Here is a 17,854-nt window from a genome sequence, read left to right as displayed (position 1 = left end):
CGTTGCATTTTGTTGATCTGGTCCAACTGTAAGAAACTATCAAGACCATATCATCTTGATCGCTGGTTTTAGAAAGCAGGAACATAAGAGAACAACAACTAGAAGATCCAATACACCGGCAAAAGGCCGCCACTGACGGCAGTGGCGCGTGTAAGGCACACGCCACACTAAGCAAGAAAGGAGCAGGCGAGTCTGAAAGATCCGAGGTCGCTGGCCACTGTGGTGCCGCGCGTGACGGCTAGAAACCCCTTCTGGTGTGGTGGCCCGTGGGACCTACGCTTACTGTAAGCCGTGCGTGAGCCATACGTGCCACTAATCTGGACAGATTTCTACCTTCGTCCAACAGATCGGCGGCTGGGGAGACTAATGGAGAGGCACGTGGCGGTCGAAAAAGGTCAGCAAGCAGCAGATCGGAACAACTAGTTACTATCGTCGGAAAAGGTTCAAAAAAATTAGAAAAAAAACCTATAAACTACGGCTGGGCGATCGGAGAGGAGGAGGAGACGAAGCTCCACCCCCCCCCCCCTCTGAGTGGCGACGCTGTGATATGCAATATTCTCTTATTAAAAAGATATGCAATATTCTATACTTCTAACTTCACTTTCAGTCCATTATGTTGATGTAACATTGTTCTTTAACCTTTGAATTTCTCTTTACACAAAAAAGAAAAAAGAAAAAAATACTAATCCAAGTATTATAGATGATGTCACATTAATGCAATATAATAAAAGTAGGATGGATATGGTATCTATCATTTTTTGTTTTAGATGGTATATATATACGCGTATACTAATCAGGTTTGCAATTTAGCTGAACGAGAAGAAAATCCGAAGAAGTTACAGCAATTGCTTAATTTTAGCAAGAAAATAATTTCAATCGCGGACTGGTGTAAATTAGGTTTTTCACATCAGTCCTGATTGAATTTACACAAATCACATTTTTTTAATTTATTTTTTCGATTGTGTTTTTCTTTAATTATTTTAAACTTTTATTGAAGGGTTTTATGTAGTTCTATTTTTATTTTTTTTTGGACGTAGATTTATGAGTTATTCTACAGAGTAGTCTTATACCACACATATGTTAAGTAGAATTTTTTTATTTTATTTTTTTTATTTCAATAGGTGTATGGTATAGAACCGACTCGCGAGTACTAAAATTTTTCTACATGGGTGTGGTTACTATGCCGCCCCGACTGCCCAGTGCAAAATTTTTTTTTTTCCTTTTTCCTTTTCACATTTTTTAATACATTTAAATATTTAAAAAATATATATATACCAATATACTTAAAATCACTTCCTTAATCATTAAGTAAAAAAAAAAAATTTTTGCCAAACGGTCAAATAGACCGGTACAAATGGGTGGGCAAAGTAGTGTTTCTCTTTCTAAATTTATAACCACAACATTCAGAGTAACCACACCTCACCCTCATTCACTTCAACAGACAACCCCGGTCCCCAAATGATCATTCCGTGGAGCATCAATCACTTCCTTCTTAAATACGGACCAATCGAGATCTGGTGACCCGATGATGGCAAGTCATTCTTTGTTCCTTCTAAACTAAGCAAAGCCATTAATGTCCATAACGTCTACCCGAGAAGGGTTCGGAACAATTCTGGTAAATTTCTAGCTCTTTTTCCCATACGTCCCAACTCACACACAACTTAGAGCATTGGCAATGGCCTAGCCATTGACAAGTTCAAATTTTAGCTAGAAGTTTAAGTTTTGACCAATGTTTTGAATACCGTACCGGACGCCGTACCGGTCAAGGCACTGGAATGAAATATTTCAGTACCGGTACCGTTTCGGGATAGCGTTTCGGGATAACGTTTCGGGATAGTCAATCTATAAATAAATTATATATAAATATATATAAAAATTATATTCTAAAATAATAGTCTATATATAAATAAATTATATACAAATACATATATATATAAATTATAAATAGTCTAGTCTGAATTGGGAGTTAAAAAATAAGCTTGTAGTTTGAAAAAAAAAAAAAAACACAGGCCGAAATATCGGTCGGTACCGGCCGAAATATAGGCCGGTACAGACCGAAATTGAGGCCGGTATTTTGGGCGGTACGGAACAGGTATAGTACCTGTACCGGCCGGACGGCCGAAACGAAAAATTTCGACCTTACCGGCCGGTACGGTACCAAATTTAAAACACTGGTTTTGACTATAGCTTTAACTTTTGGCTAGGTGAATCTACATTAGACTAGCCATCTTAAAATCAAAATAATAATATAATATTATATATTTTAATAATATTTTACAATTTTTTTTTTTAAATTTTGCAAATACACTTCATATATTAATTAATAATTTACATTTTACTTAAAATTATTGTTTCCCAACTATTTGTTTTCTCAACCTAATATTAACATTTCATACTAATATTAACCGAGGTATTTAACCACATCTATTATAATATCACTTCCTATAAAATTGCAAGTGCAATCAAATCTCACAATGAATCATGCAGATATGGACATCAAAATTGTGTGAGAGAGAGATAGAGACCTGTTACAAGACTTTGCTCAAATAAATGCAAAAAATAATGAAGACACAATTTATGGACATCAAATAAACAGCACAAAAGAAACAAATAAGAGCTCCACTATAATACAATAAGACACTTGATTCACCACTAAACTGCATCAAACAACCACCTACAGCCACTTTTCTAGGACTATCCAATATAAATGGCAGTATTTATACACCAAACAGACACCAATCATTCACAAAAAAAACAAACCCAACAAGAACCAAATCTTGTTGAAGATTCTAGCAATGAGAGAAATGTGAAGTCAAAAAAACAACCAACAAGGTTGTCATGGCAGAGTCCAAACTTAGTCCAAAACATAACCATATTATGCATCTCCATAATACTACATCAGTGGAGTATGTGTGTCCTTCTATGCTAAAACATAACCATACACAAGCCATACACAAACCATACACAAACCAGAGTCCAAACTTAGTGCAAATACAAAAGAGTCACATTCAAATTTAGCAACACAGTCCCATAAATAGTCTAGCAACACAGTCCCAAACTAAGTGCAAATACAAAATAGGCCCATACAAAAGAGTCCCACAGTCCCATTGAAGTCCAACAACACAGTCTCATTCAAGTCAAAAATTACCAACTGTCCATAAATCCCACAAAACAACAAATATTACATCATCAATTTGTTTGGATAAGCTGGTATGCAAAGAAATATGTAGAAAAATATGTAGAAAAACAGCAAAGAAATCAACTTCTTGTTCTGCTTTGCAAAGAAAAACAGCAACTTTGCAAAACAGCAACAAAACTAAACTTCGTGTTTTGTTTTGCAAAGAAGAACAGCAAACACATTTTATTCCTCATCTGTTTTGCAAAGAACAACAAAGTAAACTCTGTTTTTGGTTGTGGAGTCAGAAGTGTCTTAACGATGATAACAAATAATATATGTGGTGTTTCCAGGATCAAATGGCATTGAAAGAAACCATCGATTGGGATAGTCACAAACGTTATATGTAGCGTCCAAGCCATTACCCACATACATATACTACTACATATACACATAAATACACCCTAAAACATGCTTACATGAAAGGAGAGAGCAAACAATAACAACAAAATGATAGAAAACCAAGTATTGTATAGCAAACAGAAAAAAGTCTTTGTAGTTTTGGACAATGAGCAGGTTGTCAATTAGCCTTTGCAATTGAGGTATCAATTCCACTGCAGCTTGATATGCTACAGGAAGAAAATGGAAGTTTACTCGAAAAGGGTGATGCCAACATCATTTTGCACTTCATTTTTACTTGTACTGTAAATATGTTTTACTCTAGCTTGAAGTAACAATGCTTTATTTTAAGGAGAATCATATTTTACTCGTTCACATCAAACCAATTCTCTTTGGCTCTTGGTTAATGTTTGGGGAATGCTGCAATAGTAATCTCCAAATTATCTTTATGATAAAATTGAGCACTTGTTATGTGAATATTGTTGTTGCAGCAGCATTCATTCAGCAAAAGAAGATGTTATTTTGGGTAGAAAATTATAGTGTCCCCATGGTCTGTGAAGACTCCCTAATGCTACGAATAATGGACATCTCTTTAAATCTATTTTCAAGTGTACAGAAGGGTATGCCTTTCAGCATCAACAAGCCTGGTTTCCATAAGAATTTGACAAGTCAACTTCACAGAGGGCATTCACCTTATTGCACGTATTCTATTCTAAAAGATTGATAATTACTCCAATAGGTCCAAATCAAAACCCTGAATTAATACAAAAACAATAACAACAAACAATACAAAACCAAGTATTGTATAGCAAACAAAAAAAAAACCGAAAAAAACTCAACAACATAAAAAGTTCCATGAGCTTTTTATCTTCAACTCAATTTGGGTATATGGTCCTATTTCTAACACTTAATAAATTGTAGAATGTATGTTGAAACTATACTGGAAAATGACTAGTAAACAAAGTGAGACACGAAAAAAATTAGTAACACAAACTTTAGAAATTGTCAATCTGAGAGGAGGTTTGGCTGGACGCGATAATAAACAACTGAAGAAAAATCAGCAACACAAACTTCAGAAAAATCAACAACGCCAATTGTAGAAAAATCAGCAACAATAATAACCAGCTTATCCAAACAAATTCATACCCATTTCAAAAATTCACCAATCGATACTCAAATTACTCAATACAAAGCTTACCCAAATAAAGTTTCGGTAGTTTTACCAACCCAAACCGAAAAAGAGTGCTGCATTGTTGAGCCAAGCCGATAGAGAGAGAGGAAATTGCACAACCGTGGAAGATCGACCCAGGAACGAAGATAAAATTGATTGAGAAAGAGAGAAGAGGGAGAGACGAGCGACAGAGCGAGGGAGAGAAGAGGAAGAAGGGTTTCAGAAAAAAAAATGGTGGACTGAGAGAAGAGGGAGAGACGAGCGACGGAGAGAAGAGGAGAAAGGGTTTCAGAAAAAAAAAATGGTGGACTGAGAGAAGAGGGAGAGACGAGTGACAGAGCGAGAGAGAGAAGAGGAAGAAGGTTTCAGAAAAAAAAATGGTGAGAGAAAGAGGGAAACACGAGAGATGAGAGACGAGGGAAACACGAGGAAAATGGAAAACACGAGGGAAAAAGAGAGGGGCAATTGGACGAATAGTGATAAAATATTCATTTATTCCTATACAGGAGCTCGCCAACAATGACGAGAGAAGGAGATTTACTGTAGCATAAATTAGAAAATTATGGCTTTGCCGATTCCAATGCCAGGGATTTTATCACAAAACCAGATGCAAACTAGACTTGGGACTTGGCAATAGCTAGTCCATTGCCAGTGCTCTTAATCTAATTTGCCATATTAAAGCTTTTTTTCTACTGTAAATAGATCCGGCAATCACATCAATTTGTAAATTTATTCTTATACAATTATTTTGTGGATCTAGCACTTCTCTTACTGTTTAATTAGTTTCAAGCATAACTAACATGCAGGTTGAACTAAGAAATTAAGGCAAAGGCATCGATAATAATACAAGATACAAGATACTCCACAAACAGTTTAGTTTCACAAACAGATTAAGCTTATGAATTGATATGGGTGCAAAGCTTCGCGTTATTGGGATTTAGTTTAAAGCTTGTGAAAAGCAATCCTTCCGATTTGTGGTCTTTGATTTCGGTTTTTGGTCTTGATTATTCCTCCCTCAAGTCTGGAATGATTCTTTTGCACAAGCTTTGAACTTATAACAATAAGACATCTTAGATTAGGCTTTGCACCCATGTCTACAAGTACTTCTCAATATTATATCATTTCTTAAGATGAGGAAAACAAGTGTGCACATCAGATTTGGGGTGTTTTGCTTCAGCATGCTCCCTGCACTTCACCTCGGACGTGGTGCAGATGAACGTCTGCATGCAGACCTTGCACTGCAATCATCATCAACAACCATACATCAGAAACAAAAATGAAGATGGAAAAAAGGTGTTTTGTCTAAATGTAAATCACCTTAAAAGCTTCTTGGTCATCGATGCTACATCAATGAATTCAATACTGTTGTATCAATATCTTCATGTTGTAAAAAGAGATAGCTATCCGCTGATTTGTTGAACAGAACATATAAAATTAAGAATTCTGCTAATAATCACCGCATTACATGTAATTAGGAGTTAAAAGGGCTTTGTGCACAAAACATAACCTTCAAACTATAACATTTTATCCCATTTTGAGACATTACCCCTAAAGTTAATGGGAATTAATGCCAAAATGCTAAGAACAACTACAAAACCACAACTTTCTTTATATATAAGTAGTTACAATTACAAAATTAAAACCACTAGATGAAAAAGATATATCCACTTTTTAATGTCTCTTCCATTTATTTTTGATAAGTAACTTCAAAATGTAATTCCAAGAAATATAAGTTTCTCTTCCATTAATTTTTGGTTAAAAGATCTCAGATACAGACTGCATTCTGAAGAAATAATCTCTCACGGCAAGTAGGATCATATGATATTGAGAGATCCACTTTATGCTCATATTCTCCAACCACCTCGAAGTGTCCGAAATCTGGATTATAAACATCTGTGCTAGACCTTAGATCATAATTCACTAACTTATTCTTCAATCAACCATAGCCAACTGACTTGCTTATTCTAACACTTTCCCCCCTAGAAAGAGGACTAGAATGTAGCCCAGCATGTGTGGAAGGTTTTAACCTGACTAGATCCATCACTATCAGAGGGCTCTTATTGTGTTTGAGAGTGACATTATCTATTTCAGAACATAAGAGTTGATGTAATGGTTAATAGGTGATGCCACAACAACCCAGTGTGCTGGAAGTGAGACAACGAAAATAGCGAAACTCTTCAATAAATTGAAAAAAAGGGATAAATTTAACCCAATCCTTGTCGAGAAAGCCTTCAGATTAGGACATAGACATAGCCAATGCGAATGATTATTTGTTCTTGGGATAATTCTCATGCCGGAGATTAATAAATAAATCTGCTACTGTTTCTGTTGACATGAATTTTTCTGCACGAACTACGAAGATAGTAACGAGCGCAGACATGGATTTCACAAAAATCATAACGAGAAATGAAGTCCCATTAGAACATCCACAGCTGATATATATGTTCGAAACCGAATCTTAGAAATCTAATAACAACATCATAATAAACCTCGAAAAGCAGTGTCACCGAGTATTTACCTGTATCGTCATGGCCTTCTTGTTCGATTCAATCTGACTTCCTGCGCAGAGATCCGACCAATTACTAACAAAATACGATGTAAGACTATAATTATAAATATAAAAAAAATAAAATAAAACAAAACAAAACATAGTTGTGTACCTTTAGCAGCTTTTTGCTTCTCCATGTTCCTTTCACGGGCCATCTTGGATTTCTGCCCATTGCCTCCTCCCATTGCTACTTGTGCTTCTTCTTCTTTCCGATCTAGGGATATACACAGGGGTGAAGCTAAGATACAAAAGAACAGAAAAGAAAAAGACCCTATCTCAGGAGCTACCAAGAAATTTCGTAGTTGAACCTATTTATACGAAGAGAATTATAGTTACAATCGTGCGTAAGCGTGTAATCATTTTAAAAATAATGAATAAATACGGAATTAATATATAAAATAAATAAATTTTTAATAATAGATTTCTTTTTTTTAAAACGGTCGTATAATATTTATACATTTTATGATTATATATAATATTATTTAAATAAAAAATCAATTAAAAAAATTATAAAAATATATATGAATTACATTATATATACTTTATAATAAAAGAATTAATTTATAAATTTATCAAACAAATTTAAATTATAAAAATAAAAACGTGAGCTTTTATTCTAACTAATATTTGATGAAAACGTGAGACTTGTCTAGAAGCCATCGCATTATTTAAAACAAAAAATAAAAACGTATAAAATTCAGAGATCATTTTCGTTTCCGCCATATCGTAAAGAGTGGTGGTTGGAGACAAGAGCATGAATTTCATGTCACTCTCATCCTTTCTTATATTGTCAGATCTGTCAAGACTCAAATTCACTACCTCTTGCCCATAAATAAGTTTTATTGCTGAATTTATACTCCATTTATAATACATATTATTTATTAAAAAATCTTACTCATCATCCTACACACCACATTTCTTTTAATTTTTTTTTCATAATAAGTATATGGTATATGAATAATGAGTAGAATAAAGATTTTTAATAGTATTAGATTTACATGAATCTTATAAAAATAAATTTATAATGTGATAAGTTTGATCTAGTTTACAATTAAAATATGTTAATTTATAAATTTATTTGTATAAGATATATTATCTCTCACTTTGTAAATAGGTAAGCTATTTCAAGAAAGAATGATTTTAATTGGCTATCTGAAAGTTATTACTAAAATAATCTTCTTAACATGACACAACAATGTGATGCTACGTTGTTTATTAAGAAAATTAAAAACACAAATACAAAATGGTAGAAAAAATCTAGAATCTAGAATTTTATCCTTTTAAATTTTTAGAAGATTCTCTTCTGATTTAGATATATTTTTTTGAGTTTTTTTTTTTAATAAATCAAGAGCCAAGTAAATTTGATAGCAATACTCTTCTAGAAATATACAGCTGGAGCTTGCTGCCATGAGTGGTGGCAATATTAGGCTGCTTAGGTCTTATTTGTTTTTACAATTATTCTCATATCATTTTATTTAATTATTATAATTTTTTTAAATTTTTAATTAAAATAAAATAAATAATTTAATTTTTTTTAAAAATAATATTAAAAAAATATATTTTAAAAATATTTTATTTAACTTTTAACTTTTATCTCAACTCATCTTATCTGCGAAAACAAACAAGGTTGTTGCATTTGGATAATGAGGTATTCTCATATATTCTATAAATTGTAGTAAAAAAATAATGAAAAAATATTAAATAATAATGAATATTAGTTAAAAATAGATAAAAATAATAATAAAATAATAAATACCTGAAAATATTTCAATGCCTAAATTAGTCATTTAGTCTCCGATCACCATAAATTAGGACACGTGGTGGACCCATTACAACTCACCCATAAACCACAAATAAATGTTGCAAAGAAAGCAAATCCATTATACTCTCTTAAAACGTCACCCATCCATTTTAATGAAGAAGAGTCGTTGTTGGTTAGATGGTTGTTTTGGACTTTAGAGACTTCTACAATAAATGGCCGAATGCCGTGGACGTGACACTAGGGATAAGTACAGACACTATTTTGAAAGAAAATAAATTTGATCAACAAAATTAGACCACATTCTATCATTAATTAAAAATAGAGAAGAAATTAAACATTTTTTCATGCCATTGTACAACAGAGGAAATGCCCATAATTATTTTCAAGACCATTTTTTTAAAATAATTTTAATTAATTAATTTATAAAATGATCATAAGAGTATCTTTATATTATAATTTAAAATGAAATTAATAAAAATTGTATCAGAACAACTTACTATGCATGTCCGAAGTAGTCGTAGTCGAAAGAATTATCAAAGGCCCACCCAAAAGATGCCCATGTTCGCGTCGAGGCCTATACATATTCGTAATCCAAAACAAAAATGTAATAGTTCATGTGAGCTTGGGGCCCAACAAGAAAACGACCGTGTACGGAGGGAATTGAACCGAGATAATAATGCGAGAAATAGTTTTGAATCAGTAACTATTTACATCATATATTTTATCTATTATATAAAAAAAATTTTTGGATATGAGGGTATTTTTTTATAGTGTTAGAGTGTTTTTTAATATAAAATTACTTTTAATAATATGAATAATAGAGAGTGAAAAATAATAATAGATGAGAATAATTTTTCATGAGAGAAAATGTAGCGACAAACCCACCTACTCGATAGTCTACTGTGTCTGTCCGTGTCCCGTGTCCGTGTCAACTTAATTCTCAGACAGAAATGCGATGTATAAGTTTGAAATGGAAAAATTGTGTAATTATTTTGTAAAATAGTAGGTGTTATTAATAAAAAATAATTTTTTGTACTTTTAAAGATGTGGTTCACTTTTTTAAAAAGATTTATCCGAAATTTATTTATTTAAAATTTATATAAATCATTTCTCAAATTATAATATAGTTTTCACCATGAACAAAACGGTGCATGTTTGGGAGGTGATATGAGAATTTTATGTTTTGTTTTAGTGTTTAAAATATTATGTTTTAGTATTATTATTGTGTTGGGATTTGAAAAAGTTAAATTGTTTATTATATTTTGTATAGGGATTTAAAAAATATATAATGATGAGATGAGATGATAATTTTGTGTCTCGTCCCACCCCCAAACCTGCCAAATTGGATGTTGAGATGAATTGAGTTGAATTGAATTAAATTGTGAATAGTAATATTTTGTGGATCATATTAAAATGAATTTAACTTTTTTAGACTGAGATGAGTTTAAATTTATAAGTTAAAATATATGAAATAGATTGAAATAAGTTTAATTTTTTTTATATGAAATTGAAAAAGTAATTAATCTTATCAATTATTAGTTTGTAATGAGTTGAATTTGGTTCAAAAATCAAACACAATCTAAAAGTGATGAATATTTTCAGTCAAGTGAGGAGAAGATGTTTTACATAAATAATATATAGTAGCTAGCCAAAACAAATGAAGAGAGAGCTTCTCTTTTAACCCAAACACACCTCCACCCCGTAATCAATAGATGTTTGTGCCTCGTGCGTAGCTCAAAGTGGCATGTAGAATGTTGATCTCAACTTCAAATCTTTTTAATCTAACATGTTCTTCCACCGCCGATGCATGATTCGCATGTACTGTGGACATTACTTTTAATTTTATTGCTTTTTCTAACTCTAGAGTCGACGTATTCTACTTTGTGGGGGAGACAAAGTACTGAAAGTCCAATTCATTTTTTATTGTAAGTCACTTCACTCTCGTAACCCTCCAATAAATTTTCCTTGCCGTCATTCATTAGCCTCATATTCTTTGAACTTGTAAGACTACGACGTGAGAATCACACAATTCTCCTTAGACAAGTATAGAATCTATTCAATGTCATATTGCTAGTCATTTTGTTCACCATCTTCCCTCCTACTAATCATCAAAGGCTATGAAACATGAAGCATGCAATTTATTGGTTAATGGAACGTCAGATGTAGACCACTCTTTTAGTTCCAAAATTTTTTAATTATTCGACTGCTCAGATCAGCTTAGGGTTTGTTTGTTTTCGGAGATGAGATGAGATGAGTTGAGATTAAAGTTAAAAAATTAAATAAAATATTATTAGAATATATTTTTTAATATTATTTTATTTTAAGATTTAAAAAAATTGTAATAATTAGATAAAATAAAATGAAATATTTTTTGAAAACAAACGAGACATTAATCCAACCAACATTCAACTTTTGTACCTCAGGCCATTTACCTGCTAAATATTAATGCTACTCTCATAACAGTTGGTTTTTTAATAAATTATTATTATTTTTTACTTAATAATTAAAAAAATACTTTTTGTAACGATGTTGTCAATTTTATTTTTTAAAAAATTATTTTACTCCTATCGATACCCGTCTCTTGCTACACCCTCGGTGCGTGTATGGGTGTATAGCACTGCTCGCAGGATTAACATGCACGGAGAGAGAGAGAGAGAGAGCGGGGCAAAGGCGCCCCCACCATCATCAACGTGAGAGTCGAGAGTTGAGTGACAGTTAGCATAGCAAAGTTTCGGATGAACTCAACCGTCAGCCCCTAGCTGGATTTGGCCACCGTGTCTCTCTATTTTTTTTTCATTTTTATGATCGGCCATAGCAAATCAATGAATACATAAATAAATAAAAGCGGAAAAAGCGAATATGCTTTGCTCTCTTCCTCAGCCAAAAGCTCAACTCTCTCTCTCTCTCTCTCTCTCTCTCTCTGCTCTTGCTTTTTCTTTCTTTGATCATCCATCTTCTTCACCAACTCAATATTCTTTCCTTTTCCTACTCCTGTTGCGATTTCTCTAGTTGTTTTTTTTCTTCCAATTTCATACACCAATGGAGCTTTTTCACCTGCTCTTCCTGACTGCCTCTCTTGCTCTTCTCCTCCCTTTCCTCGTCGCTAAGTTCCTTTCCATTGCTTTTCCTGATGACGCTGGTCCCCCCCACTCGCTCTCTAAATCTTCTCCAATCGTTGGTGAGCGGATTGTTATGGAGGAAATACGATCATCCCGAGATAGATTGACCGTTCCGGTTTCCGAGAGCGTTACGAAGAACGTCCATGAATTCCTCGACGAAGCGCCTCCGATGAAGGTCGCTGAATTTGAAGGACTACAGGTTCCGGCCGAGGAGATTGTGGAAATTATACATCGCTGTCATGACTTGCCGGAAAAGTTATCCGAGTGTGGTTTGCAAGAAGAACCCGACGTCGACAAGTTCCCGGAGAGCGTTGGATTCCCGGATAAGCTATCGGAGGAAAATATAGAGGATTCGGCTAGTGTAAAAGAGATCTTAGAGAACAGAGTGGGCTTCAAGTCGGCAGCAAACAATGATGTTGTTGCTGAATCTGAGGAGATTAATCGGGTTGAGGACTGTGAAGTGAAGGAAACAAATGAAGAGAAGGAGGTGAGGTTTGATAGCGACGAGGATGATTGGGAAGGGATTGAAACGACTGATTTGGAGAAGGCTTTCGCGGCGGCCTCCACTTTCGTTCTTGAGTCGTCATCAGGGGATAATGAGGATCCTTTGGCGATGGCAGGTGTTGGGACTGATTTGCAGATGGAGTTGTACGGGCTTCACAGGATTGCCACCGAAGGGCCTTGCCGCGACCCTCAGCCTATGGCTCTCAAGCTCTTTGCCCGTGCCAAGTGGTTCTAAACTTTCCTCTGCTCCCTGCTCTTTCATTTTTTAATTGAAATTAGATTTCATAGATATGTTGATTTGTATCTATGCCTGTTGAATCATGTCAACCAATAGAAAATGCTTGACTGAGACCGAGAATGAGTTGTGTTCTTCTCAATCGGCATTATATCATATCTATGCTCGATGAATTGTCCGAAAACAATAGAAGTTCATTAGATCTAAGCAAAAGAATGGAAACAATTAATTAGGAGTTTTGAAAATACTTGTATCCATACTTGAAGTGAAATACTGGGATAATTAGGAAGTGATACAGCAGAAAACACTAATTAATCTGCAATCGACATGATTAACTAGTTCACTAGCCCGCCAAAACCAAAGAGACAAAATTAGTGTTTTGGCTCAGTCCTACACATTCTTTTCCTCTCTTTCAACTTCTTAGCAGTTATGTTCCCAAGTAACTCGCACAAGATCTGTCACATTTCATCTAGTGCTCAAAAAGAGTCTGACACAATAGCACTTGTAAAATCTTTTACCAGAAACCTTTATCAAACTAAAAAAAAACTGAATAAGGAAAACACTCTAGGGAGTACCATAAACCAAATTACACGGTATAGCTTGATTGCTAGTCATAATAACAGGGTTGAAAGCTGCTATGTGTGAGTGATCGAGGGCACTGGTTACGTTGTGCAAGGAATGCTTGGCAAAGGCTGGGGCGAATGAGTCCAGAGGTGGCAATGGAACAGTATATCAAAATTCTCTCTGATAAAGTTCCTGCCTGGATGGAAGGAGAATTTGCAGTGAGTCTTTGCTGTTGATCAATGTGTATCTCTGGATTTCTCAATGATGCTCCCATGGAATGTCTGGCTCAATTAATTTGTATGTAATTATTTATGCAGGGTGGCTTTAGACCTGAACCCTCAGAAGCAGGAATATCCACCGTTGCTGTTGACTTGAGCACATTTTCATTTCATCAACCTAGTGATGTTGATGAAAGGTAGTCTACTAGACTTGATGCCTCCATCTGCTTTAATGTCTCGTCATTGTTTATTGTATCTCTGTTTTCTGCACATTCTTCTCCCACTTGCAGGAAACCAGAACAGAAGGCTGGAGCTGAGGGAGGTTGTAGTAGTGGGGGCCCAAACTCTGATTACAAGGTATAATTGTGAAGTTTATCACACTTTAGTTACCTATCCCGCATTTTATGCTTCTGCTTCTCGGCCGCCTCAGAGTACCATTCAGAATGTTAGGTTCTGTGGAAAAGTGCATAATTTGCATTAAGTTCATTTCACAGCATATACAATACACACATAATTTTTTATGCTTTTGTGTCTAGACTGGGAGTTTTCTTTTTCTTTTTTAAACAAAAAGTGTACAAAAAAAGAACCAGATTAAGAGCTAACTGTGTTAATATTGAACCAGGTTGTACATGAAAATTTCAAAACTGAACTCTAAAGAAAATATCGCGATGTTGTAGGAATCCTCTAAAATAGGCAGCTGTTGTACTCCAAAGAAATGATTCCAATTTTATCACTTTTAACCTTTTTAAGGACCGTCGTCTTCATTATTTCACTTTCACTACCAAAATGATTGTATTTTTGGAGTATATATGTAAAAATTATTTGCCCACGTGACTGTTCTTAGAAAAATGAAGTATGTCTGCTAATCATGTTGATTGTACTATGAAGAATATGACAAAGAGCAACAAAACCAAAAGGAACAGGGCTTTTACGTTACTTGTGCTTCTTTAGCCACTTGGTTCTAGCTAAATGAAATAAATGGACGGCCAACCATTTAAGTATTGAGTCAATGGTTCTACATGCAGATGATTTCACATGGTATCAGAGTAGAGTTCATGAGGTTAAATTCTAACTCTACACTCTACCCTATATAATTAAATATTTCACGTATTGAACTCACTAATTGAGGGTGAGTCTGGCCCACACGTGATGAGTGTTAAGACATAAATACAACTAATAAAATTTACCTATTTCCATTAGCTTAAATTTTTGGGACAATTGGTGATTTTATACTGTATAGTTTTTCTAACCTTGCATATGTCAGTTCATAATTTATGCCTCCCAGCATCAGTAATCTTTGATTTGTCCTATGTCCGATCTAATCTCCCGGTTTCTGACATTTCTTGATGCATATGTTGAGTTATTTTGATAGTATAAAATCATGTATAAGACAATATATAACATCGTCTAGTGTGAAAATTCCAGGCCAAAGAATGACAGAACTGCTCTGACCTCCCCAGCCACAGTGGTCATTCTCCTGGATTTGCTTGACTAGATGCAGGTCTGATTTTAATCTCCAAGTCTAGAATAAGCTTACAGTCTGAGAGGTTCTTCATTCTTGTGCTGTTTACGCTTACCATTTATGTGTCCTGGGTTCATCATGATGCTGTGTTCTTATAAAACATATGTTATGTATGTATTGTGCATATGTTATGGGTGTGAATATAATTATCTCGGGTTCCTAAGATTCATTACCTGCTGATGTATATAGAATTGACATAGAAGTTATTGCTCTACTGACTTTACGTGGAAGTTTTTTCACGGATGCTTTTCCTTGCAACGTTTTGACATTTTTTCTTTTTTGATTGACGCGGCTTTTGGATAATGAAACAGAACGATAGTGTTCTTGATAGCAAAACAACGTAGGGTACTGCTTCTGATTTATTTCGATTTTACGAGGCATATAAACATTAAAAAGGGTAGCTTGACTTGTTTATCTTTCTTACAACTTATCATCCAAAGACCTAGAACGATCTTTGGCAGAGATGACTTTGCACAACTGGTTGGAAAAATTGACTGGGAACAGATTATTGAGTGTTCCACAAAAAGAGCAAAAGAGAATAAACACACACACACAAGTATTCTCTGCGAAAGCAGATTTGCAATTGATAATGATGAAGGCACCTGGCATTAGCAAATTAATAAGAGCTAGACAGTTACTTTGATTTATTACATAATATAGCTAAAGCTTTATACTTGGACGGCAAGCTAAAACCCAAAGAGACTTGAAACATTGTTTGGGCCTTTATATCCTGGAGAAAAGTCATCCTTGTTATCCATTTTAAATCAGACTAAGTAAAATTCATTTTAGTTTGTTCCAGGAGGATTGTAGGATCCCCCACCATAGCCTGAGCCATATTTACCTCCGCCACCATTACCGCCCCCATTCCCAAACCCAAAGCCACCACCTCCTCCCCCTCCCGAACCAGACCCACCATTGCCCCATCCACCACCAAAACCACCACCATTGCCACCATTACCACCACCTGAACCATACCCACCACCTTGGCCCGCAGTACCGCTGCCATCACCCGAGCCCCCTCCTTTACCAACCCCTCCACCGCTACCACCAATGCCCGAGCCATAACCACCACCACCATTACCATTGCCATACCCTCCACCAGAGCCACTCCAACCGCCGTATCCTCCGTCGTAACCACCAGCTGTAAGCCCTAGATGGCCAGCCTCTTCACTAAACCTACTGCGTACCCCATTACCCAAACCATATCTCTCACCACTCGTGAACCTCCCTTCTCTGCTAGCTTCGACCAGTACGTGGCTAAAGAGCCCCAAAACCAAGAAACTGAGATTCCATGAAACCACATTATTTCTTCCCATGGCTGCTCTCGCTCGAAATGCAACTGCACTTTTGCAAAACAACACAAGAATCTCTCAAGTAAAAGAGTACATATATAAAGAAAACGTACGTAGCAAATTGAATTAAAATTAAATGCTTCTATATATTGGATACATATGTGAGAAAAGATCATAGAATCAAAGGTCAGTGCTTACCACTTAATTAATATTCCTCGCGCGCTGTCTTATCCTTCTCGCTACGTGTATGTAGTAAGCTGGGAGTTGAAACCTCGGAATTATATCTATAAATATATATAGGTCCGGAGGTGTTGCGGCAGATTAGGAGGCGGGTATCCCACGGAAAGCGGGCGCCATGAGCCGGCGCGTGTGAGCTGTTCTGGTGACGAGAGCGATCTGCATGATTTACAAAGGGTGCCAAGTTGGTGAGCAAGCCAGTTGTGGTAGATTTAAATGAAAAATGAATATCTAGAAAAATAAATTTACAAATCGATACGTTAGATGTAGATAGCTTTACAATCTAACATTGTTTTGGACGTGACTCACACCTTCGCGCACACACGATCACTGCAACCAAAGAGGAATGAGACTTGGAGCTTCGAGAGAACGCCTCTAATACCTAAGTCAATGAAGATAATGAAAATCTCTCTAACAATTCATTCATATAGGTTTCATAATCATACCTGGATGATATAAATAGAGCTCATGATGATTCATGTTGTTGTGCGATAACCATCTCACCCATTATTTGAAATTCAAGCGTTTAGGTTATTGGGGTTTAATTTATCTTTGAATGAGCTAATAGCCATTTTCTCGAAATTCTCGGGTAGTTATTTCTTCGGCTCTAACTAGAATATGTTTGGATTGGACTATGCTTTGGATTAACTAGGTTATCGGGCTGTGCTACGATCTAAGCCCATGATACGATCTAGCAGGCCCTCGAGAGAGAATTAGACCCCTTCCAAACATATTATATGAAATCATATAAATTTATAGATTTATTTTTGTGAGTTTTTTTGTGAATAAAATATTTATCTTTTGGGATATGCATATTGTTTTTTTAACTACGAGAAATGATATAAGAAAAATATCAAAGTATTTCGTTGTAAATTTTGTTCCCCTAAATCATAATAGTTTTTTTTTATATAAAAAAAAAAATCATACTAGTTGATATAATACATCATAAATAATTTTGTATGTCAATTACTTGAATAAAAAATTATGTAGATGTATAATATCTGCAAATATGGCTGATATAATAAAATCTTAAAACAGAGAGTAGCATTACTCTTAACATTTAAACAATTAAAAAAAAAAACATACAAAAAACCAATTTGAACTAGTGGTAAGGGGGCAAAATGAGGGAGATGAGTAGCACCACCCTTGAAGATTTTAACAAAGGAAA

The 17,854-nt window shown here is 34.9% G+C and overlaps 3 protein-coding genes and 1 non-coding gene across 4 annotated transcripts; 1 reads left to right on the top strand and 3 right to left on the bottom strand.

Annotated features, from left to right (window-relative positions):
* Nucleotides 1-3,447: 3,447 nt before the first annotated feature.
* Nucleotides 3,448-3,577, bottom strand: LOC121263889. Its single transcript, XR_005940375.1, has one exon. It is a non-coding gene; the product is annotated as a small nucleolar RNA snoR80 (small nucleolar RNA).
* Nucleotides 3,578-5,505: 1,928 nt separating this feature from the next.
* On the bottom strand, nucleotides 5,506-7,538 carry LOC121263206 (uncharacterized protein At2g23090-like). The gene is made up of 3 exons (XM_041166039.1): nucleotides 7,346-7,538; nucleotides 7,204-7,244; nucleotides 5,506-5,923 (listed from the first exon to the last, which is right to left on the bottom strand). The coding sequence occupies exons 1-3, from the start codon at nucleotides 7,416-7,418 to the stop codon at nucleotides 5,804-5,806; spliced, it is 234 nt and encodes a 77-aa protein (XP_041021973.1). The 5' UTR covers nucleotides 7,419-7,538; the 3' UTR covers nucleotides 5,506-5,803.
* Nucleotides 7,539-11,650: 4,112 nt separating this feature from the next.
* LOC121263003 (acyl-CoA-binding domain-containing protein 3-like) lies at nucleotides 11,651-15,371 on the top strand. The gene is made up of 5 exons (XM_041165758.1): nucleotides 11,651-12,846; nucleotides 13,530-13,635; nucleotides 13,735-13,832; nucleotides 13,926-13,992; nucleotides 15,061-15,371. Exons 1-5 carry the CDS (start codon nucleotides 12,035-12,037, stop codon nucleotides 15,070-15,072), a joined length of 1,095 nt encoding a protein of 364 aa, XP_041021692.1. The 5' UTR covers nucleotides 11,651-12,034; the 3' UTR covers nucleotides 15,073-15,371.
* A 571-nt stretch (nucleotides 15,372-15,942) lies between these two features.
* On the bottom strand, nucleotides 15,943-16,473 carry LOC121262744 (ctenidin-1-like). The gene has a single exon (XM_041165335.1). It carries the CDS (start codon nucleotides 16,471-16,473, stop codon nucleotides 15,943-15,945), a length of 531 nt encoding a protein of 176 aa, XP_041021269.1.
* Nucleotides 16,474-17,854: the final 1,381 nt, after the last annotated feature.

The sequence above is a fragment of the Juglans microcarpa x Juglans regia genome, chromosome 4S, assembly GCF_004785595.1.
Source record: "Juglans microcarpa x Juglans regia isolate MS1-56 chromosome 4S, Jm3101_v1.0, whole genome shotgun sequence".
Lineage (NCBI taxonomy): Eukaryota > Viridiplantae > Streptophyta > Magnoliopsida > Fagales > Juglandaceae > Juglans > Juglans microcarpa x Juglans regia.
The sequence above is the reverse complement of the archived record's forward strand: the minus strand, read 5'-3'. Positions and strand labels throughout refer to the sequence as shown.

What these genes read in the sequence shown, in the direction of transcription:
- LOC121263206 (XM_041166039.1), bottom strand. Translation starts at nt 7,418, where the DNA reads ATGGGAGGAGGCAATGGGCAGAAATCCAAGATGGCCCGTGAAAGGAAC. An exon ending in GAAGCAAAAAGCTGCTAAAG is followed by an intron (nt 7,245 to 7,345) that starts GTACACAACTAT and finishes ATCTCTGCGCAG; the next exon opens with GAAGTCAGATTGAATCGAAC. An exon ending in AGAAGGCCATGACGATACAG is followed by an intron (nt 5,924 to 7,203) that starts GTAAATACTCGG and finishes TGATGATTGCAG; the next exon opens with TGCAAGGTCTGCATGCAGAC.
- LOC121263003 (XM_041165758.1), top strand. Translation starts at nt 12,035, where the DNA reads ATGGAGCTTTTTCACCTGCTCTTCCTGACTGCCTCTCTTGCTCTTCTC. An exon ending in CTCTTTGCCCGTGCCAAGTG is followed by an intron (nt 12,847 to 13,529) that starts GTTCTAAACTTT and finishes ACGTTGTGCAAG; the next exon opens with GAATGCTTGGCAAAGGCTGG. An exon ending in CCTAGTGATGTTGATGAAAG is followed by an intron (nt 13,833 to 13,925) that starts GTAGTCTACTAG and finishes TCCCACTTGCAG; the next exon opens with GAAACCAGAACAGAAGGCTG.
- LOC121262744 (XM_041165335.1), bottom strand. Translation starts at nt 16,473, where the DNA reads ATGGGAAGAAATAATGTGGTTTCATGGAATCTCAGTTTCTTGGTTTTG.